Source organism: Sciurus vulgaris (genome assembly GCF_902686455.1).
Source record: "Sciurus vulgaris genome assembly, chromosome: 10".
Lineage (NCBI taxonomy): Eukaryota > Metazoa > Chordata > Mammalia > Rodentia > Sciuridae > Sciurus > Sciurus vulgaris.
The window spans coordinates 29,351,428-29,376,255 of NC_136470.1; the positions used below are offsets into that span (position 1 = coordinate 29,351,428).

At 35.1% G+C, this 24,828-nt stretch overlaps 1 protein-coding gene across 7 annotated transcripts in view; it reads right to left on the reverse strand.

Annotated features, from left to right (window-relative positions):
* LOC306670286 (multidrug resistance-associated protein 1-like) overlaps positions 1–24,766 on the reverse strand; it is a 94,785-nt gene extending 70,019 nt beyond the window's left edge. For 2 of the 7 annotated variants that reach the window (XR_013766374.1, XM_079154950.1), the window contains exons 1-5: positions 21,426–24,765; positions 16,034–16,095; positions 9,230–9,377; positions 8,401–8,543; positions 1,736–1,913 (exon numbers count right to left, since the gene is read on the reverse strand). Coding sequence is in view for 5 of the 7 variants with exons in the window: in XM_079154950.1 (XP_079011076.1) it covers positions 1,736–1,913; positions 8,401–8,543; positions 9,230–9,377; positions 16,034–16,095; positions 21,426–21,497 (603 nt within the window). In the remaining 2 variants the exon portion in view is untranslated. Of the gene's footprint in view, positions 1–1,735; positions 1,914–8,400; positions 8,544–9,229; positions 9,378–16,033; positions 16,096–21,425 lie in introns of those variants that run through there. The other 5 variants (XM_079154951.1, XM_079154953.1, XM_079154952.1 and 2 more) reach the window with 5 other exon arrangements.
* Between the last annotated feature and the right edge of the window lie 62 nt (positions 24,767–24,828).

A 24,828-nucleotide genomic window follows, 5' to 3' on the forward strand; every position in this document is an offset into this window, starting at 1 on the left:
CTGACACATCATTATCACCCAAAGCCCATAGTTAACATTAGGTTTCACTCTTATGTTGTACATGCTATGGGTTAGGACAAATATGTGACATAGTCATCATGACAGTATCTTAAAGAGTAGCTTTGTTGCCCTAAAACTGTTCTGAGTTCTGCCTTTCATGTTTACAAATCCACCCTCTTCTGCTTCTGCTCTTTCATGCCTGTTGGTTCTTTTGTGCTTGTAAATCTACCCACAACTCATGCCCAAACACTAAGTCTTTAGTCACTGAATAAAATCCTGTTCCATAAAGACTGTACATCAAAACAAGTGGCAGCATTTAAAGAGATCTCTAGATTCTTTCATATATCTCCTGCATGTTTGCTTTTTAAGAAATTTGTTCTAATTAGCCATACATGACAGGAGAATGCATTTTAACACATTGTACACAAATGGAGCACAACTGTTCATTCCTCTCGCTGAAGACGGTGAGAATCAGTCTCATGCATGTTTGGATTCCTCAGCATATACTGCCTCTGGAATTAAGATGGGATAGTCTCTCTGACCCCAGTTTTGGCCTGAGCTATATAGCTCCGCTCCAAGTTCATTTAACATTTATTGACTCAATGGGTCCTGAGTTATTCTAGGATCTCTAAAACTACTCCATTTTCCCATTTTGACCCAACAGGATGAAATAGCCTATAATGCCTTTTGCCCAGCTCAGTCCAAATTATAATACTTTCTATTACTTACACTAGTTCTGTAGGTCACTAGAAGACTCTTCTAAGACTATGTGAAAATTTCCTTAACTCTATATGACCCTTGTAGATTTTCTGCTTTTTGAACTATTTAGTTCCGCATATTATGTATGCTAATGTTTCCCTCCAATTTCTTGAAGACTCATTTGTTCATTCATTCATTCTTTACTAAGTCATCCAGCATTTATAAAAATACATAAAAGTCATATCTTAGATGATGAGGATGTAACAGTCAAAAGCATTTCTGTTCCAGATCTTGAAGAGACCATATTTATAGGGAGAGCACAAAGTCAACACAAAACACAACTGTTGATTGAATGACTGGCTGATAACTAGGGGAGGGAAGATGCTCTTTAATTGTTTATAATTAGGATATAAATAAAAGGCTCTGTATAGAAAAGAGGTGGTATTTAAAACTGTATTTTCTAAAAAGGATAAATTAAACTTTATGACTATTCTAGGAATAAGTATCATTCAAGTTTGAGGGATGGAAGTTAGGATCCAAGAGAAGAAAACAATTATTACACAAAGAAGGATGGATTTGTTGTATGAAAATATAAAGTGAGCAGTGGAGTCAGAAAAAAAGTACTGTGTAGATGGAGAATAATAGTGAAAAGAAGAAATTTTATCCATGCACAGATACACAATCAGGAAAACATTCAATTCCATTTACTTTTGGAGGAGTTAAGTGACATAATAGTAGACAAAGAATCCATAGAATTTCACTTTGAGGGCTCTCTAGAAGTTGTAGAGAAAATAGGGAGAGAAGAGAACCCCCTAGAGAAATTAATGCAACCAAATTGATGAGTTAGTGCTATATTGAAGTAAAACAAATATATATGCAAAAGACACCTTAAGCACTTTTTAATATATTTTACCATTTTCCCAGTTCCATTATTTTAAAGCATACAAGAGAGCAGTCCACTTAGAAATTGGGAAATGCTTGAGTTTTTTTTTTTTTTTTTTTTTTTTTTTTTGTTGTTGTTGTTGTTGTTTATTACCTTTTTGTAGATCAGTCCAGTTACAGCTGTTTTTATTTTTGCTGAGGTGAGCAAGCTAAAACGTTGATACTGCTGAAGGATCAGGGTTTGGGAAAAGTCTACAGCAAAAAGTGCCACTGCATAACCATAGCCAGTCCAGCCAGAATCTGAGCTGTGTTCACAGAAAATGATCATTTTCCTGAGTGTCATAAAAATTGAGAAAAGGGAAGAAATGTTAAATACTTGAAGTAGTTAAATGCTTGCGAGTTAGGTATTGTTAAAATCACGCACACACACACAACCCTGTGTTTTTCTCTACTTGCTCAATTGGTTGGTGTTCTCTTTCTTTGTTTTTAAACTCATGCATTAGATGACAAAGTAAATAAAATCAGCAATTAATATCACAGGTTTGTGGATAAGAGGTTATTTTCTGGTTTTCATATGGTAACGTCATCAAATAATTAACTCTTCTGGTCTAACTTCATCAGAAATGTTGAGACAGGGACATTTTATAAAAGCTTCTTTTTCATTTTTTTCAAAATGATGCGTTTTGTCAAATGTAGGGAAACATGAAAATCAGAATTCAAAAAGGGGTCTTTTAGGATAAAACACAGATTCCTTTTTTATTTGTTTATTTATTTTTGGTAAGGGGGATTGAACCAAGAAGCATTTTACCACTGAGCAACAACCCTATTTCTTTTTACTTTGAGACAGGGCCTCAAACTTGTGATCCTCCTGCCTCAGCCCCCTAATTTGCCAAATTACAAGCATGCACCACCATACCCAGTCATAGACACATTTATTAAAGGTTGATTTATGTCTCATCTCTTTTTGTTACTTTTATCCATATCCAGTTTCTCTCTTCTCTACATTTTCTCACTTTCTCAAGTTTGGCTATCACCAAAACTTAGTCATGATCATTAGGACCAAGGAGATGGTGAAATAGTGGGGGTGGTTCTATTCATAACTATCTTGGTTTGCTTTTGTCCTTCAGTCATAAACATTGATTAGGATTCAGAGTGCCTTATGTCCATTGTTAATAGCATTTTACATGTGGTCTTACCCTGTTTTAAATTGCATCTACATGACTGAAGATAATAATTTTAAGACTACATATACTCTGCATAATTGTGAAAGCAACTTGGGCATATGCTATGAGATAGTACAAATTACACCCACAGTTCTTGGTTTATTTAAATGGTTTCTTCCAATCTGTAGGTAAAATGCATAAGATTAGAAGTTTTATAAGTGTATTTTTTTCATTGTGAACTCTGGAGATACAAAAATGGTCCCTATCATTGTCAATAGCTATTTTGAGTAAATCTGTAAGTTATTATAACTAGAAGAAAACCCTATGTAATTAGGTAAGATCATATCTAAATATTTTTCAGAGAATACCAAATTTTAAAATTCATTCTTTATGTAACTTAACGATTAAGGGTAAATAAAAATAAATTTCTAAACTTTGATAGCTTCTGTTGACAACTGGAACTGGTAATGGATGTGTTGCTCAAATTACTTTATAAACCAAGTATTAACTTTATTAAAATCAGAGTTTAGGATTTTATATATATATATATATATATATGCATCTCTAAAACTACTATTAAAACATCCAGTTATTGAAAATTATTTGGAGCATTATATATTCTCAGTGACATTATTAAATTATTCTATCTCTCAGAAGGACATAATAATAATGGGAGTTTCTGTATTTCTTAATTGATCTCTGTTGGTTGCCATCTACTGGGACAGTAAATTATTTTTGCAAAGGCAATTTAATGAAATGTCTTTTGGGTTTCTGAATAAGGTTTCCTGGTCAAGTACCCCTGAGTTCAATCCCTGGCATCCAAAATCATCATCATCATCATCATCAACATCATCAACATCATCATCTGTGCTCCAGATATGGTAAAGACCACAAAACTATTTGTGATATTAGATACGAACATTCATTTCTTGTTTGGTCAATGTTAGAATAAATTCCATAAAGAGGGGTAAAAAAAACAAGCCCAATAATCAACAAGAAAAAAATCACTTGTACTAGCAAATTAACAAAAGCATTATTTTATATGCTTGACCACACATATATATCATAACAACAGTCCTCTCCCCAACTTTTCCTTATCAACAGAAAAAATATATATTTCAAAACTAGCTTATCAATTCAGCTCTAATGAGTCTAACTCACGTTTATGCAAACTCATAAAATCCTTTCTGATCACTGAATTGTTCCTCAATCTAGAAATTTTAAGGTTATTAAGTTATTATAGAATAGGGATCTCTGGGTAAAGTGCAACTTTGCTGATGCCCATTTATTCAGTATGCTATTCTGAAAATGTGTTGGGGTTCTATGTGCCAGGCCTTTAGGCAGGAGCTGAGGAGTGAAAAACACCTGGAGGAACGTGTTGTCTAGGCAGGGAGAAAGGCTGACTCATTTCAATGCAATATTAAAATTTCTGTTTTGCAAGTTTGGTGAAGCCAGTGTGTTGTAAGAGTGTGTCACAAAATTAGTCAGAATATTTTCTGTCTCACAGGCCTTCTTTGGTATCCCAGGTAGCACACATTTGGGGAGAATACAGAGACACTGAATTGCTATAATACATTGTTATTTTAGGAGAGACTGTGGTCACAGCGAGATTCTCTAAAGACTTTCTTGAGCAGTAGTCATTGGTAAATAGGAAGAGAGAGATGAATATCTGGTCATTCACAGTCATCTTAGCCCAGATATCTAAGTTAAGAAGGTAGGAAAATAAATAAATAAATAAGGTAGGCAGCTATCTGGGACATTCCAGTACAGCAAAGATGGAGAACCAAGGTCAGTCAGCCAACACTGGAATCAGGACACCAGACATAGGATCTCCATTAGAGTTACTGCAGCTATTCCCAGCAGTTCAAGACACTGAGGGTGGCCCCAGTCATTGTGGAGAAAAGCAGTACTTGTCTGAAGTTCTGACCCTCCAAACTGTGAGATTAATAAAACTTTATGTTATGCCATTAAGTTTTGACATGGCTAATTTTGCCACATTAGAAAACTATAGTAGGGTAGGAGAAGAAGAAGATGCTGCTCAATGCCGGATAAACAGCATTCTCTGCAAATGCAAGGTAACTGTAGGGTAACTCCTGGGATATACTGAGGTTAGGGACTGAGACAGTAGAAGGAAGACATCTGTTATCTTATGTAGGGGCGAATGGTTCAATCCAGGGGACACTTGACTTATGCTTTCAAAGACAGAGAAGCCAAACAGAGAATTTGGGGCAGGGGAAATGATAGGAGCAGGTTTCTTACAGCAGTGAACACTTTCTTGACTTGGTCTTCCTGGTGCTATTCTTTCTTTTAATCTTTTACTTCCTCATTTTTTATTGGTGCATTACAGTTGTGTATATTGATGGGGTTCACTTTTACATATTCTTGCATGAATACAATATTGACACCATTCTTTCTTGGGTCTACACTTTTTGCACTAGTCACTCTCAATATCTTTTGATAGATTTCCCCATCTTCACCAATTCTACACATTGGAATAGCTGATGGCTTTGTCTGTGGACATCTTTACTTCTCTTCACTTATGCCAGCATGATCTCATCTAGAACAATGGCTGGACCCTCCCAGTCCAATTCAGAAAAACCCAGTTTATCACTCCTGCCTACACCTTTCTTGACTCCAGATTATATAGACAGTTGCTTACTCAACCTTTTAATCTAAATTTCTGTGTCAGGAATACCCAAGATCATTCAATGATTCATTAGAAGAACTTACAGGACTTGGCATGCAGTCATACGCACAACTGATTTATTATGGTGAGAGAATACAAAGCAAAATCAACAATGAGCAAAATGTGCATGAGTTGAAGTCCAGGGGAAAACAGGTACAAGCTTCCAAAGTTCCTTTCTCCCTTCCAACAAAGTCACAAAAAAGACAATTCCCCCAACAACTAGTGACTGATGCGAAATGTTTTTTACCAGACATATTTGTTGGAAAATTAGTATATAGGATTATTAACTGATAGTTGATCCAATATTCTCCTTTTTCCTAACCAACATCAAAATTCTAGACTCCTAAAAGGACAGCAGTCATTCAGCACAATTGATTATATCAACAGTTTGAATATGATTGAACCACTCTCAACTACTCAGTTAAAGTAGTAAGAACCCTCTTGAATTCCCAGCTCCAGATGTTAGTCATAGAGCACTCCAATAAGCAGGCTTCCTGGGGTCCATAGTCAGACCGCTATGTCAATTCTTTATTGCACAATGGTTAATAGATATTACAAATTTACAAGTCCAAAATTTACAAGTCCCTATTCTAGTCATTCCAGAGTTTTCATAATATACAGTGAGTCTGATTTAAGCTTAAAAAAAGAAAAAAAAAAAAAAAAAAACAAAAAAAACCAGCTCTGAAGATATTCTTGACACCTTTCCTCCTCCCTCAACTGACATTCCAACCACCAGTATGTCCTCTTTCAGCTCCACCTCTAAACCAGAGCTAGACTCTGACTACTTTTGGCACCTTCATCACCATAACCTAGTTGAAGTCGCTGCTCACTCTGCCTGCATCATCTCAACAGACACTGAACTGGTACTCTTAATACTCTTGTTCTTCCTTACTTGATTCTGCACACAGCAGCCGGAGTAATCATGGAAAAACTTGAGTCTAATCATATTCTCCTCTTGAAGTCTTCTAAAGGCCTCTCTTCTAACTCTCTGAATCATCTTTTCACAAGGCCCTTCAAGATTTCCCGATTCACCTCTGAACCTTTCGAACCTCAATCTTACACTTTCCCTCTTAGCCCTTCTGTTCAGTGTCACTTGCCACCTTAGAGGCCCTCAGAGATAAAAATGATGTCTTTGGCTCTTACCTTTTCCCTTCACATAACCTCTAATTACAACAGATATTGTCTTGGTTGACTTTCTAACTTCTTTCGGGACTTTGCTCAAATGTTACCTTATCACCAATGTCATCTCCAATTACCTTATAAATCAAATAGAAATTTACAGTCCCTTCTCTAACTTTGCTTTTTAAGCACTGATTATTTCTTTTCTTTTATATGTATATAATACACATATATGTATATGTGTATATAATTTGTTTTAGTTGTTTTTGGATCTTTATTTATTTATTTATTCATTTTTTAATTTATATGTGGTGTTGAGATTGGAATCCATTGCTTCATACGTGCTAGATAAGCCCTCTACCACTGAGCTACAACCCCAGCCATGATTATTTCTTAATATTGTTTATATTTATTAATTTGTTTATCCTTAAACTCTCCTAAGTGTCAGAAAAGGGACTTTGTTTTGATTTTTGCTCTATCACTATAGTCTGCAGCATTTGTCATATACTAGGTGCTCAATAAATATTGGATAAATATGCTTCTAGAAATTGTTACCTGAAATTCAGGTAACTCATGATTAATTATATTTTCATGAGTTAAATGATTAAATTATTTAAAAAAACTTTAACAACTTGGAAAAACTGAGCATTTTCAATGCTAAAATAAAATCACAGGTTAGTAAAAAATGCTTCCTTGTGTTTTCTTCAAATGACATTTAGAAGTAAGGTATTGGCTTCTTCAAAAATGTGGTGCAGTAATTGCTTCAGATTCATTGCCTTTAATCCCTTGAAGGTAAATATTATAGAAATGCTTTAAGATAGATATTACAAAAATTCTTTGAGAAAAAACATATATACATACAAAGAAATATCTACAAACATATATATGTTAATTAGTAGTGACATATGTAAAATATCTGACATAGTCATTATATTTTGATATCTTGGTTGATAACATTCAGTTCTCAAAAGACCACAGCTAAAAAAAATATCAAAGCATCAATCACTGTATTTTCTCAACATACATTCTAACAATTTTCCAAGACTTCAGTCATTACTCTGGAAGTTTTTAACTGTGTGGACTAGGTAAATTAGTTAAACCTCTCTGTTTCTATATCGCAATCATAGGTGTAATAATACATGGTACTTCCTTATTGGTTGCTGTCAAGATTAAGTAAGCTAATTTATGTGATGGTTTATTTTGTGCTTCAACTTGACTGGGTGAAGAAATACCCAACGAGCTGATAATACAAGATTTCCCTGAGGGAGTTTCTAGAAGCGATTAGCATTTTAGTTAGTAGACTGACATTGGAGGGCCTAGCATGTCATCCAGTCAATTGATGGCCTAGATAAAATAAAAAATGAGAAAAGGACAAGTTCTTGTCTTTTCTGAAGAAAAATTTCTGTAATTTCCATTTCCTGCACTTGAGTGCATAGTTTCAGGTTCTTGGATCTTCAGACTGAATTATACACTGGTTTTCCTGGGTCTTCAGTTTATTGATTGCAGATTGTGGAACTTTTTGGTTTCCATAATTTCATGAACCAATTCTAATAATTAATCCCCCTTTTAGAAATCTATCTATCTATTTGTTCTGTTTTTCCAGACACCTCGGACAATATAATTAATACAAAAATTTTAGAGCAGCACTTAGTACATTGTTGGTTTCAGTAACATTGACTATAGTATCATAATTTATATTCATATCACAGAAAATTCTATACAATATTCACATGGTAAATAAAATTCATCTAAAGAAACTTTCCTACTCTTTTCTAGGAGAACTTTCATAATGGAACACTGGCTTATCATTTACCTGTGAGAAGAAAAAAAACCAGTAAGCTTTCAACTTACTTCATTATGATTGGGCTAGTGAAGGACAAAATATCAGCAAACATTTTAAATAAAACAACTTGAATTAGGGAAGATTTAAATGTATTCCACAATGCAGAGAGTAGAGATGGCTTCCTAGTATGGGTTTCTTTATGAAAAGATGCCTACATAATTAAAGAGAATGGAAACAATGAGAAAATTGGACAGAACTAATATAAGTAAAGCTAAAATATACATACAAAATAACCATAAAATACACTCCAAAGATAATAAGGCAACATGGAAAGAATAAATTCAGTTAAGTTTGAAAATGTGACCCGTATCACTGGTATTCAGATGCACTGGTATTATTTATACCGCATGGGAGACAAGAATAAGAGCAATAGTTGTATTTAGTGAAACATAACTTCATTTACTCATCACTTCAAGTTTTGAAATTATTTCATTAATACAAATACTGCCTTGTCTCCAAGTTATATTTTCTTTTGGGGATGTTAATATCCATGTGTATATGTGATGCTATATAGAAAGGCTTTACCCCATAAACTTTGACTGTGGTCACCATGTGACTTACTTTGACCAATAGATGTATACTCTGAGATACAGGAACCATCTTTGCCACCACAACTGACAAACCAAATATATATAAGGGGAAGAGATGTTGAAAATTTTGAGGTTAGAAATGTGCTACGATGACTACCAATTATGCTGAGGAAAATGGCTTGTCTTTTCAAATAATTCAGGGTTTTTTATATTAGTAACAATAATATCTCATATTTAGAAAAAACCTTATCTAACTTTACATAGTAGTTAACTACTTTAGTAATTAATAGAATTTAATAATAATTACCTCTATGTTTGGTCTATCTTGATTTCTTAAAACTTCCTTCCTCCATTGCTTTTCAAAAATGGGACACACAATGTAGGGAGAATCACTTTCATTTAGTTCAAAAAGGTCTTCTCTTTCCAAAGGTTTCTTATAGCCTAAAATGATTATTCTAAAAATGAAATGGTAAGGTGAATAATTCAGCATAATCAGTAAGTAGGTTAAATAATTTTACATGCATTTATTTTACTCCTTGAGTTATAAACTGTTTTATTGATTAGGATACAATGACTAGATTGTATATTTTAAAACTCATACAACTTTATCCCAGAGTTCAATGATGTACAACAATCATTTATATTTTTTAAAATGGCTGCTTAGAAATTCGATAATTTAGTTAAACACTAACTTCATTACTCATTTTACATTTGGAGAACATAGTACTTATGTGCCTTACCTCCTTTACTGAAACTTCAGCAGAAAATTTTTATAGTAAGTTATTCACCTAGTCATACAAGAACCCATATTTGCTTTTTAGGCTTGTACAGAGGACAAATGGATCCGACCTTTGCATTTGCAACTTTTCCCTATTCTATTGGGACTTTATTTGCCCTTTGTCGTTCAACTTATATATTGTCCAACAATATGTAGAGCATCTGTTCTCAGCACATAAACTTTGACCTTGGCTATATGACCTACTCTGACCAATAGAATACCAGCCAATGTGAGAGTGCCATGTTTGAGTTGATGACTTACGAAAGATGGCAAGTTTCTGCAAACTTCTTAGAGTTTGCATCCTCCTACCTTCAAAGAGCCCCAGGGTGCACTGAAGACAATTTTGCAAGAGCAGTGCGTCTAAATTGAAAGGCAAACAAAGACACATGATCTAGTCATACCACAAAAGTTATTGCAGGAAATGATGAACTGCACATTCCCACAGCAATACTTCTGCTCTACCATCTTCCTGATAATGAAAATCTGACATTACTCCATTGCAAGTTTCTTGAACTCAGGGACAACCCATATTCCTGCAGCTGAGTTATGAATTATGGTTGGTCTAAAGCAATCCTGGAAATTCCATTACACTTTGCTTGGGGTTAGCAACATAGCTAGTTATGACTAATGATACTTAAACAAAAATATGCTGGGGAGAAATTTCTATTTTGAAAGAAAATACAATACTTTAAGCAGAGAAATATTTCATTTCATTTTTCCTTCTGCTTACTCTTGTTCACTTACTGAAGAAATGATGCTCTGAGACATAGAATCTGCTATGGTTTGGATGTCCCCTCCAAAATTTATCCGGAAATGTAACTGCCATTGTAATAGCAGTAAGAGGGGGACCTTTAAGAGGTAGTGAGGCCATGAGAATTAAGTCATCCTTGTGCAAGGATCAACCTGTTGGGGTAGGTGAATGATCAAGGGAGTGAGTTTCCATAAGAGGGTGTGGCCTGCTGATTTTCTGTCACTTTGTGTGCCCATGTGTTTTCACCATGCCTGGTGCAGCATGGAAGCTCTAACAGTACAAGGGCCATGCTCTGAATCTCCCAGTTTTCAAAGCTCCGACAAGTTAATTTCCTTCCCTAATAATGTATGCAGTCTGAGGTATTTGGTTATAGAACTAGGAAGTGGACCAAGACACTATCTTTGCCATCACAGGTAAAAATTCTGAGGTAGCTCGCCAGCATATTCCAAGTCTTTTTCTCACTACCATAAGAAAATAAAAACAGTTTTGCATTGTTGAATGATGAGACATATTTAGAGAGATATGCCATTAGACAATTTGTTGTGCAAACATCAAAGAGTATCACTAAAGGAAACTAGATGGTATAGGTCAATCACTTGGCATGGCTTCTCGATGCAATCAGGAGTCATGGTAAACCTGAGATATCATAGACTGTTGTTGGCATATCCCAGCAGATGGTTTTACAGTATTTTTTTTTTTATCAACTAAAGGAACACACTTTAAAATAATGATAAAAGTATAGAATAGTAAACACATCAAGCAGTAACAGTTGTTTATTATCATTATAAAGTTTTAGGTATTATATATAATCAGATGTGATATTCTTTTACATGAGTGGCAACACCGCTGCAAACATGAGTAATGCACTGTTAGGATGTTGCGACCAAAATGTCTTTATGTCAACACATAGGCATGTCTGTACTTATTTGTTTAAGCAATTATTGTTAACTATTCTGTTACTTGAAACCAAATGCAATCCTGAGCCATAGAATTCAGATACATCCTGTGAGCTTGGTGATGTGACTTGTGCAGTAAAAAAATTAAACTCATTTAAATCTAATCCTTCCAACTCTCTAGCCTCAGTCCCTCCAATTATAAAATGCATTAGACCAAGAGACCATAGCAAAGTGTCATACTACTCCAACTGGGTCTGCTTCATTTTCATTGTTCCTGAAAAATTTCAGCTGATTGACCCTGGGATGAATGTAAACCCTGTGGTAACCAGATTCTCCAATGGATTTAATTTTACTTTTATTGTAATACATAGTAGCATACTACAATCCTTATTTAACAAAAAGGCTTAAATGTAATAAGAAAGTACCATCAGTAATCATGTTTCTGTTGGCTCAGATATGCTGGACATTTTCCTGCAGTGCACTTTCAAAAACATATTAAGCAATAAACTCCTTTCATGTCATATTAAGTCCTTCTATTCCATTGCATAAAATAAATATTCATTTTCAAAATAAGATTGCATTGATTTTTCAGAAAAGCATTTTTAATAACATTTACTGCCTCAGCATTTTGAGTTAGAACTGTGCAAAACTCAGCGGTTTTGGTTCAGGGATAAGTGACCCCTGGCTTTCATGCTGAGTCTCCAAATAATGCAGTATCTAGAAGTGACACTTCACCTGAATTGATTGTGATTTTCATGGCTCTGTGGTTTAACTACCTTGACTTCCCTTTTCCCAGGTGCGTGCTCCCTCCCCATCTTTTTGTTCTCTGCGATAAACTCTGATCACATGGGCCAGTCTTACACTCCCACTTCAGTTTGGGAAAAGAGGAAGTGCAGAAGTGGTATTTCTTTACAGTAAATGTTGAGGGAGCTTTTTGGGAAGCAACTAGGATCAATAGTTGACCTTCTCCATGATTGAAATGTTGCATGCACCAGGTTCCATCAACTTGTGGACTTTATTCTCAAAGCAATTATCAGATTCCTATGTGTATCTAGTATTTGTTAGAATAATTTTTCTCTTCAAAAGATATTCACTTCAATTCACTTGATCCTCACAACTCTTTAAAGCAGGAAGAGCAGTATTCATTTTTTATTTTTACAGGCGGCTAAACACCAAGAACTCCAGAGACTGGTTGTAGTTTTCTTTTTTTTTTTTTCTATGTGAAATAAACTAATGTTACTTTAACAAACTGTAGACAGTTGCTTTGAAATATAATATCACTCCATTTTTAATTTTGCCATTATAGACAGAATTTTGAACATATGTAGCATTAACATATGTCATTTAATTAGAAAGATGAAGTGAAATGTAACTTTTGTAGATGAATAAATTTGAATACTTGGAAAACATGAACAGATAACATTTTGTTCTACTACTCTTAGTCACCTTTTAAAGATTTCTGGGAAAGGGTGATTATCCTTTTTGAGTAGGTAAGAAAAGGAATAAATCAATCCGTACAAAAATCATCAAATGACACAAAGCCAAGTTAATGTATACATTTTATTAATGTGTGAGGAGAAGGTAGGATATATTGTATGCCTAGTTAAGATAATGACCCAACTGTGACCCATAAAAACATTAACTAGATTTTTCCACATATATCAAGGGAATTATTCCATGGCCATGATCATTATACACCAAAGACAGATTATATTTCCTAATAAAGGCTTGGTAATTATTTGATCATCAAAATGATCTAGACAGTGACTGCCTTAGGAATTAAGACTCATAAGCATATAATTTTCTAACTAATGTACTATCTGAGCTCATTCTTTATTGAATTATTAATATAACTTTGGACATTCAAAGTTGGTCTAGGAAATAATTTCTGACTTTATCTAGTAACTTAAAAACAGACGTGAGAATACAATTAATCAATGTTTTCAAAAGGGACATTCTCTTAAACAATAGTTATTTTTCAACTGAAATTGTTTAACCATCAAATAAAAATTAAACCAGTGTCATTTCCAAATAATAGCATGCTATAAAATATTTTGTATCTATTTCCGTGATGCTAATTTTAAACAAAATAAATATGATAGCAACTATAGCTTATTGGTATGTTTGATTAACAAGATAAGGATTTCAAAAAAATTAAAATTTAAAAAATTTTATGCTTAAATTAGTTTAAGTTTTTTACTTTAGGAATCCTAAAATGGTATTCACAAAATTAAATATAATGCATATAATTCTATTGTTTGATAATGAAAGTTTTAAAATTGTTTGCCCCAAATTAATTTAATCTATATAATTTAAAATCTTTGATACTTATGACTTTAAAATGACACAAACCTTTTAAAGCTGCAGTAGACATTACTCTTTCTCTCAATTCACAGATGAAACAGAATCCAGGTTTGGTAAACATTTATATACAGATGTGAATTTGAAAAATTAAAAATCATTAACTTTAAATAGCACATATTGCTATAATTTCTACCTAATCTTTTTGCTTGTATATAGTTTAATAGCATGTATTAGTATAAACTTTTTGCCAAACTCTTTAATTGGTTCCTAGGTTGTTAAAACTAGGAATTTTTACCATAATTCAGTTTCATCTACCTAAGAATTTGCCCATAAGTATATACATTTTCTACTAAAGCTGTTTTCATAAAATAAAGATTAGTATTAAGGTTACCAAATGTAATGAAGAATATCCAGTGCTTATTTTAACTTACCCCCCTTTTTAATATTGAACATTTTATTTTTCTTGGTCCTTTTTTATTTCTTGGTGCTGGTGATTGAACCCAGGACCTTGTGCATGCTAAGCATATGTTCTACTAATGAGCTATAACTGCTTATCTTTCTCCTTTCTCCATAGTTCCTCTTTCCTTGTTTGCTAATCACAGCTCTGTCCTTGATACGTTTACTTAGTTTCCTTTGTAGACTGATCACCCCTCTTCTCTTCATTTAAATGGGGAGGAGTCCCATCAGTCCATCTCTATTCAGTGGACTTTCTTTCTGGACAATCATATGCACACTGATGGCTTCAGTGACTGACCTATAATCAGTAACACTCAAATCTCTACTCAAATCCATACCAGAGACATATCCAAACACCTGTTCACATGATGCTTCACAGGCAACTCAGAATAAAACTTCCCCCATCTGAGTCAACTTTTTTTTTAACTACACCTGAATCTCAGTTACCTGAAGTTGAAACTAGCATTTAACATACACTTTTCCCAGTCCCTCAATAGCCTCATCCCATCCACATTTTTCTAAATAAATCTTCTAAATAGTTTCTTCCTCTTCATCACCTTTATCATTATCTTATTTCACAATGTGACCATAAATCCCCCAGGACACCCAAAGAGCCTCTTTATAATTCTCCCTGTCTCCATTTCCATCTCCTATACAACTTGTCTACAAAATTGCAAAGGTGATGCTCTGAAATGCAAATATGATCACATCACTCTTCTGTTATTATTCTTCAGTAGCTTTTCACTGCCTTCACAATGTTCTAAAGAAAGTCTCATGATCTCTCCCTCCAGGTTAATCCTCTGCCACTCTAATGTCCTGCAAGGTGTGAAGGGACTTACTGTCGCATTTGCTTAACTTGGGATGCAACCTGAACTCAATCCTACACATCTTTAAATGTTGAGTTAAAGCACATGTACTTGTGAAACATTCCATAACAGTGCAAACTTGTCTAGATGACACTCTTGAAAATGTTTTCCTCTACCTTGTTTATGTTGCTTTTTTGATACATAATTGCATTCACAATTTTTGTTACCTTTTAATAATTGATGATTTATTTTAAATCTTTCTAATTCTACTATGAATTCCAGGAAGGCAGAAACTAAACCATTTATTCCTGTATTTTTTAAAGGGCAAGTAGAATTCAGGTTATCTAGTGTTCAATTGATTATTTTAAGGATTCATCTACTCTTGAGAACATATTTGTGGACCAAAATTGGGCAATTTTGTTTCTTACTGAGTAAGGTTAATGAAGCTAATAAGGTAGAATTAATTTCACATTATCAGAAACTTTCTTTTAGGAGTGAAAAAAATACATTTCTAAAGAAAGTTTCTAAATTTATAAAATAAGAAAGTCAACACTTCTTATTTGACTTCATTCCTATGTTAAAGTCAGAGTCATACTGGTTTGTCTAAAAGAACTTCTGAGCCTGCACTATTCAGTATAGATTAATTATTTTATGAGATAAACCAGAGTATTTTGCAGAAATGATTACTTGTGTATCAGTTTTTATAGCAGTATATGTAAGCATATATGAGATCACTCCTAGTAAAGAGTAGAAAGAGATACTTGAAAAAATAATTTAACAAGGACTCAAAAGAAATTGACTTATAACACATACTTGATCCTACCTGGGTACCAATGGAATATATATAAATATATATAGAGAGACATATTTACTTGATGTTAAAAAAAGTTCATTTTTCCTTCTCTCCCTAAGGCTCCCAGGATACAAATCCTAAAAAGAGACAACCATATTGTCATTACCTATGATTTTTGTGTAATAGGTAACATGAGAAAAAAAAATCCCTACCATGACACATTGTAAAAATATTCGTACTTAAAATAAAGGAATCATATTGGAGTGTCATTTCTCTTGGAAATGTTCTTATCTTGATGTACTGTAAATAAGTTTGTATAATTCTTACCTGCTAAACCAGGAGTATGTCACCTTACTGAAAAATGAAGCACTTTTCTCTGGACTGCATTTCTAAAATGAAAAACATAACGTAGAGTATGTACTTAATGCCTTTAGTATACATTTGGAATTCAGGTTGTGTATGCCTTATCTGAAATATTTGGCATCAGAAGTATTTTGGATTTTTTTTTTCAGGTTTTGGAATGTTTGCATAGACAGAATGAGATATCTTGAGGATGGGAACCAAATATAAACTTGAAATTCATTTATGTTTTATATATATCTTATACACATATCCTTGAAGGTAATTTTACACAATGCTTTTAGTATACCTTCATTTTGACTGGAGCATATTCCAGGAGGTCAACTGTGAAATCTCACACCTGTGACATCAAATCAGTGCTCAAAAAAGTTTCAGATTTTGTAGTATTTCAGATTTTAGACCATTGAATTATGGAGGTTCAACCTCTATCTTGGTCAGTGGAAGAATAAACATTAAAAAGTTATTCTACTAACAGTTCAAGATATCCTGACTTCATAATATTTAAGGAGTACAATTAGGTTAATAGCCTTTAGTGATTATTGGACTAAAGGAATTTTAAGAATTCTATCAACATGACCATTTACATATCAATAAATGATGATGGAACAGAAGATAATTTTTAAAACTTACTCTTCTCTTTGTATATATACATATACATGTGTATAATAACATGCAGTATAATACATGATTATGATAGATATGTATGAACATATACACATATATAATGTAGCTTATACACATATATTAGATATCATGATTATTAAAGATAGTTGTCATTTTTATGAAGACCAGAAAAAAGACTACAATAGATATTTTGTATACTTCCATATGTATTAATTGCATATTTTTATAATTGCATTCACAATCATGTAATTATCACAATTGCATATATTTTTAAGTTATAACATTTCCATAAGCTTCTTGTCATTGACTTAGTGGGTTCAACCAAGAGAAGAGAGATTTTAAAAAGGAAGCTTTCAAAATTGATTTTTAAAAAATATTTTTAGAGTCAGCATCAATCTGTATTTCAAAAAGGAAATCTAGTCAATCGCTGACTTAAATTTGATTCTTAAAACTTGTCCCATGTTTAACAACTTTTGCATTGATCCTCTCTAACCCAGTTCTGATTCCATACTCTAAGAGTTTACCATATTTAAAAAATTCTGAACCTAGAAGAGATGAGTGAAAAGAAATTCCATCCTATACAGCAAGATGTCCTAAGCATGAAGAGAAAGCATGATATTAAATTTTAAATCTGTTTTCTCTAAATTATATAAATCATTTATAGATGACTTATCCAAACAGTATCTATCCTCAGGGTTTTTGTAAGAAGTAAGTACAATGATGATCACAAAACATTTATCACAATTTTGGCCCAAAGACTCAAAAACATGGATTATGATTTTGGTCATCACTGACTTTATTAAACATATTATTTACAAAACAAGTACATGAATTATTGGGACAATAATGTTAACCTGGAATTCAACTTTTATGACATATATCCAAATGTCAGAGGGAGTTATCAATTTGATTATTTGCTGTCAGTGAAAGGACCTTTTCCACCTCCCCAACATGTGTATGTCTGTGGGACATTGTAAATGGTTAAAACTTCTTTACAGCTTTTTCCATCAAGTAGATGCAGTTTCTCATTTGTTGAGTCTTGACAGTACTGTGTGTTGCTTTGATCATGAAAATGCATCAGGAACAGTACTGAAAGAGCTCCAGTTCTGAGTCTCAAAACCTTACCATTTCTGCTTTGCTGTCCTTGGAACCCCAACTACACCATGCAACTGAGACCAAGCCAGCTCACTGGAGGATGAAAGACCAGGTGAAGAAGAATGGAAGTTCTCTTATGCCAGTCTGTCACACTGGCCAAGACCTTGAAAACTGCCATGTGCTGCATTACCCAGCCACCAGCTGAACTGCTAGCTGACTGTAGATGAGTAAGAGCTCAGCAGGTATCAATCAAGATGACCCAAGTCAGGACACAGCCCTGTGGATCCAGGAAGTCATCAGCTAAGTATAATGACTGGTGTTTTAAGCACCCAAGTCTTACAAAGCTACTTGGATAGTTATTTTAGAAGACTAGAACTTAGTATTTGACTTAACATTTCGCTCGGAATAATTTTCCAGGTACTATCTTACATGAGGCCTACTGACTACTCTGATAAACAGTCTCCTTAAGTGTGGGGCTGGCATCTGATACTGAATTTATCATAGGAAAAGTATATTTTATGTGTTAGAAGGAATAGCAGCCAGATTTTTTAAAAAATTGGTAAAGGTGCTTAATCCATACCAAGTATCAAGGATGTACAATTTTTCAGTGAATAGGTAGTTACTAAGTTCATATTGTGATTTCACTGAGTTTATTGTTTAAATATTGATGCACAGCAACATCTGCATAGAAAAATAGAATATATAGAACATATGTTTCTACATGGAAAAAGAGAAACATATGATAGTATGTTTCAATTTTCTCCACTAACCATTTTTCAGTCCTTCTAATTTACCTCTTCTTACTGATTCACTCCTAGTCTACAGATCTGCTTGACTCCAAATTGGTGTCATTGCTTTTGTCTTGCTAAGCTTGCACAGGTCTTTGTCTTCTAAACCATTTTATTATCTACTGTTCTTAATCTATCACTGGCCTTATAGTAGGCATTCCATAAACATAACATTGCTGACTTAAGGGCAATTTTCACTTGACTAGGGGTACTGTTATTTCTGGATTACGACAGAGAAACAAGAGTATGCTATAGTTTGAATCCAGAATGTCCTTTTAAAGTCTATTGGGAGGTAGTGGAAACCTTTAAGAGGAAGAATCTAATCAAGGGTCCTAGATCATTTAAGAGCATACCCTTGAAGCAGACAATGGAGCCCCTGCCTTTTCCTCTCTCTCCTTTGCATGGAGTCATGAGGTAAAAGGACCTCTTTCTTCACCATCAGCCTCCTCCATGATGTTCCGTGCTGCCACATACCCAAAGCAGAGCACCCAGTCATAGAATGAAACTTCCAAAACTGTGAGCCAAAATATATCTTTCCTCTTTTTAAGTTTATTTAGATCAGGCATTGGTTACATTCATGGGAAGTTGATTAACACAAAGTATTTAGACCACTGTACCACAGCCTAGTCAGGATTCAGCAGTTGGTAAAATATGTGGCTACTAATTTCTCTGTGAGATGAAGTCTTATAAAGATGGGGTTTGTGTGACTGATTGCTATGTTTAATATCTCATAACCCCTGACTTTCTTTGAGGGTGTTGTATCAGAGATCTGGAAAGAGTAGAGAAAATTGTGGGAAAGTAAAATGTAGAATCATAGAGAAGAAAAAGCCTTTAGAAATCTGAAAGAGCTGTTTTTAATCACTTACCATGTACCAGATTCTGTACAAAATGTTACTATCTCATTAAATATAATACTCTTTAAGGTGGAAACATGTTTGTCATTGCCATTTTTCAGACAAGGAAAATAAGGCACAGACTTTAAGAAACTTGCTCAAGATCGTCTAAGAAGTGAAACAAACCAGATCTAATTTACATAGTCCATTCTGACTTCTAGTCATAACTCTGCACTCTCAACTCTGTACCTGTCAGGTACTGTTTTCTGCAACTTAGGACTTTGCACCTGCTCATGTTCTTCCACTCACCTCCCTTGGCTCTTGCACCTCAGTCTTGTTCAGGATATATTCACTCCCTTTTGCTTTTCTTCTTCTACTGTGTCATCAAGGATATCCCAACATACCCCTTAGGGAGGACTAACATTTACCCCTCCTTCCCAGGATGTCATCCCTTCCAACATGTGATTTTCTCCTATTATACTCAGTATTTCTGGAGAACAGAAACTACATTAGATTTAACTCTGTAGTTTTCTCTTAGGGCCTGCTTCATAATAAATATATTTTTAATGAATGAATAAATGAATGAATGAACAAATAAATGAATGTTAATTACTGCCAATGAAAAATAATTAGAAGCATTCTAGTCTCAGATCACCATGCCAGGCCTAGAAACCCAATCACAAAGTCTGTTCTTAGCTTATAGGTTAGGGAGGGATTTTTTACCTAAGATCCATTATTTCAAAAAATATAGGGTCAACCATGAATGTAATTATATAAGGTTTTCAATATGCTTTCAAGTCATTAACTTTAAAAAATTTGCATTATAAAATACAATTAGAATAGACACTTTCTATTCTGTTTAAGTGGATTCCTTTCTATTCTGTTAAGTGGATTCCTCGATGACTATATCAAGGTTGAATAACAATCAAGAAAATAAACATTATTTGAATTCTAGAGGAAGAGTCCAGTGGAATTTTTGATGAGGAAATTGCTTGAGTTTTATGATTTCCCACTCTGTAAATTTGTAATTTAGGGTCTTTGGCAACCTTTGCTGTACAGTAATGACATTAAATCAGTTTGACTAATTGAGCCTGTGTCTCTACTGTACAATGAAAAAGGCATATTGTCTTGAGAAGGCTTTTGCATATTTTAAGGACTTATTGAATCTCTCTATTTTATATAGATTTTTAAAAACATAGTTTACATACAACTTATTTCACTTTTAAAAATTTTTATAGTTTCATTTTATATGTAATTAGAAAAATAGCTGTCATTATTTATTTGATTTTTGAAATGATAACAAAAGCCAGGAGTTTTAAAACAGGAGTTTTGTTCATTTGTTTGTTTTTTGGTTAGAACTACAGAACAACTTGTATGAAGGGCTATTTTTGAACACCATGTCTTGTATAGTGATGATACATGAAACAAATGTAAGTTTTGTTAGAGAAATGTCTCCTAATTCACAACTGAAGGGTTCATCTCTCTTGGCCACTGCCTTAGCACATGACTCCCATTGTGGGAGAAGAATGAGTCATTATGGGGCACAGCAAAGCACCATTAAGTGTCTACAGTTTCTGGATTTGTCCCAGACCCCAGTGTCCCCATACCCAAGTCAGGGCTCTCTTGGTTATTTATCCCTAATGACTCCCGCGGTTTTAGTGGGATGAGCCACTGGTCTAGAATTCCACCGCGGGCTTCCTCCCCTTCAGAAGGACAAGTCCATTCATCTTCTCACAGGCTTGCTTTTCTTTATGCAGAAGTTACTTATTTCTTCCAAGGTGTCTCTTCACTCCAGCCGCCGCTCAAGCCCTCGAAGACTCGGGTTTCCCACCGTCCTGGGGACTGACCTCAGTTCTCCTGATTGAGCGTGTGCATGTATCTTTGTCTACACCACTAAAGTAAGGCTCTGAGACACCTGCCTAGTCCTCGGTCCCAGGAGCCAGCCCCTCCCCACTGTCCTCCTCCCCCCAGAGCCGCCGAGACTGGCTCCGCCTCTGCCCCAGGACGGGTGAGCTTTACCTGCGCATCCAGACCCCCGGGGACCGGCTCGTAGGACCTGCGGGAGCCCCACCTCGGCAGGCTGGAAAACATGGTCCGCAGGGCACCTGAGACTGGCGGGAGGAGAGGTGTCCTAAGGCTGTCACCTCTCTCGGCGGGGGATACGGATGCGGCGATGGGGCGGTGGGAGGATCCGGCGCGCGAGGCAGCTGTCGCCTTGCTGGCTGTCCCCACTGCCTTTCCCGGTCTGTCGTCTGGGCGGGGTGAGGGTGGAACCCGGTAGTGCTGGAAGGGAGGGAGAAAGAGATTGTCCACCTCAGAGGATCCCAGTCTTGCACTTGACTAAGTGACCCTCAATTTTCCCATTTTCTAGGTTGCCCTGTTAGAAAGCACAAAGCTGGTTCCTCCCTCCGATTACATGTGTAAGTTTGCAAACACAATGTTACCGCTGTCTCCTATAGAAAAGGACACTTAAAGGTAGAATATTGGGGGAATGCAAGTTTATTGCAATGGCCTTAACAGCAAATATAAATATAAATTGGTGCCAGAAAACCATAACACTGTTTACATCTAAATTATATTCTTCCTTTTAATTATAAAGTAAAACAATAAATGAAAAACTCCATAGTAACTAGAATTAACAAAGACATAAAGATGACACATGATGAAAATCAAGAGGTGACATTTAGGTTTTTGGTAAATACTGAAAAACCATGGATCTTGTATAAAGTAATAAGTTACTTTGAGACAGTAACAAAATACATGCAATGTACCACTGGTTTGGTGAAGCATTTTGCTTCATTTAGCATCTGAAACAATAGAAAACGGATAAATCTTAGGAATTCCAAGTGACGGGGATAAAGATAAAGCAGTGTAGTATTTTACAAGGATGGGTAGCATGTTTCAGGATCAAGGAACATTCTGTGTGCTTCTTGGGATTGATGTTATAGCTAGATGGAAAGAGTTGATGATTTAGGACAAGAGAAGTCCTCCTTGATACAGGGGTCCAAAGAGGAATATCTTGGACAGTTCAGGCTTCGCCATGGAATGAACCAAACTGTAAGAAATAACAAGTTTTACATAAGAATTAGACCAAATGATACCTCATGGCACCGAAGTTTTGAGAAGTATATGGAACATAATTTTTTTTCTCTTTTTAGATCATGTTTATCTCGCCCTGTTCAAACATGAAATTATAGATTTGGCGTGAAAATAAATGTGTCTGTGAAGAATTGAAGGTGCAGCTTGGGACTGAGAAATTTTGTTCTACTTCTTTCCAAAATTTGCAGAAACCCTCGTACCAATGGGGAGAAATGGTGTACTCACTCACCTGCCTTAAATGGGGGGGGGGGGGGGCTTTCCCTATTTGTAACTGACAAACCACCCATGTGGAAAAGACAAGAGTTAGCCCTTGCTTTTCCAGCTACAGTTACAAGGAAAGAAGAAACTTTGAACATGTGTCATATAGTGGGAAGCCAGGAAGAAGAGAAAGCCTAAAAATAACCCAGTCACAAAGCATCCGTCTTTCTCCTCTAGGAACCAGTTCTCTCAGGAAAGATTGGTTCTAGCAACTGGAGACAGAAATATTTCTTTAGGTGCTCAGTTCTTCAAACAGATCCACTTCTTTGAAGAAGGAAAAAATGACTAAATTAATTGAAAAGTGGTAGGTTGTTGGGGGATCTGGAAATGAGAGGGATGGCATGAAAGTTTCTATGAAGAAAACTTAGTTTTCAACCCTTATTTAAGGAAAAGAGGATGAAATATTCAGATTTGTATAGGGAATCAAAAGTTTAAAATCAAAACCTTACTACAAAATTAGCATTCTGACTCACTGATTTCTTACGCCTACTTGATTGTGCAATAAATATATTCATTAGCTAGCACAAAGAAAATCGTGGGAAGGTGGATTAAAAGTGCAGTTGGACTTAGTAATGGACAGGATATATTCATGTCACAATATTCCACTGTTCAGTGTGTTGGAAAGTTTCATTAGTCCTTCCAGGAATTCTGAGGTGCTTTCCAAGTTCTGTAGGCATGCAGATCACCCTTTCCTGTTGAGTAGAGTCACATGGGATATAATAAGTTTCTTTGCAGCTGTTAGAAGGCAGGAGCTGACTGCATAGTTAGCATGGCATATGGTTGTCACCACAGCAGAGAGGGGAATATTCCTTTCTTCAAGGTGATTGTGGGTTGTATTTTCATAGAGGATATTGAGTAAATATTATTTTTATTTTTCTTATTAACCTTGGTATAAAAATGTGAGTTAACAATATTATTCAATTTGTGGCATACTGTCATTATTATTTCATGAAGGGCCTTTTAAATTTGATTTTGTTTTATGTATTTCCCCACCTACTCATTTTCTAATCCACTTTCCCCTATTGTGTCCACTACATTAGTATCTTTCCAGCAACTTCTATATATTTATTAAGATACTCATTTATCCTTGAAAACTATCTGGTGCCATTTTATGTGTGTATAAAATTTATACAAATGGTATTTTGTATAATGTTGCATCAATGCAATTTACTCCTGCCATGTGCTTTGAAATGATTTGCTACCCACTACCTATGAATATGATATATGTTTTGCTGTGCCAAGAACTTAGAGTGGCGTCTCCCCTCAGGACTATGACACCATACCTTATCAGATCACCCTGTGTGAATTACTGACTTCAACTCAAGAGCTTGTCAGATATCTGAGAATTTAGGCCATGGCAGGCTGTAATATGCCAGTGGCTTTTCCCAGTATACTGTGGCAAGTCTGCAATTGGTCACTTCTCTCAAGATTGAGAGCATAGGCTGTGACAGCACCACACCCTGTGAGCATTCTTCTGAGCTCTAAGCCTGGCCTCCAACCTGGCATTGACTTTTAGACTCTAGGAACCTCATGCATCATCAAAGATTTCTGCTTTGTAGGTCCCTCCAGTCTCTCTGAGAACCACTCATTTAAATGTACACCTCCAACTTTAAGGAGACTTTACCTTCCTCGGGGAGTGGGGGGCTGTTTCCATCCTAATGGAGCAACTAGACTTTAAGAATTTTGTAAATTACTTCATAGGTGTTTAAGGAAACTCATTTATCAAGTGTATTCTCTGTGAGGTTTGTTGTCCTTATTAAGCATTGTGAACCTAAGGGATGCTTTCCCTGTATGACAATAAACTGTACAATGCATGGACTCATACTTTGAAAGCATCTTTCTTCCAACCACACAAACACCTCTTTCCTGTATCTTTATTTTATTTTTAGTTTTTTATTTTTGCAGGCTGCATTTTGATTCATTGTACACAAATGGGGTACAACTCTTTGTTTCTACGGTCATGCAACGTAGATTCACACGATTCGAGTAATCATATGTGTACATAGGGTAATGATGTCTGTCTCATTCCACCATCTTTCATGTCCCAACCCCCTATCCCCTCTCA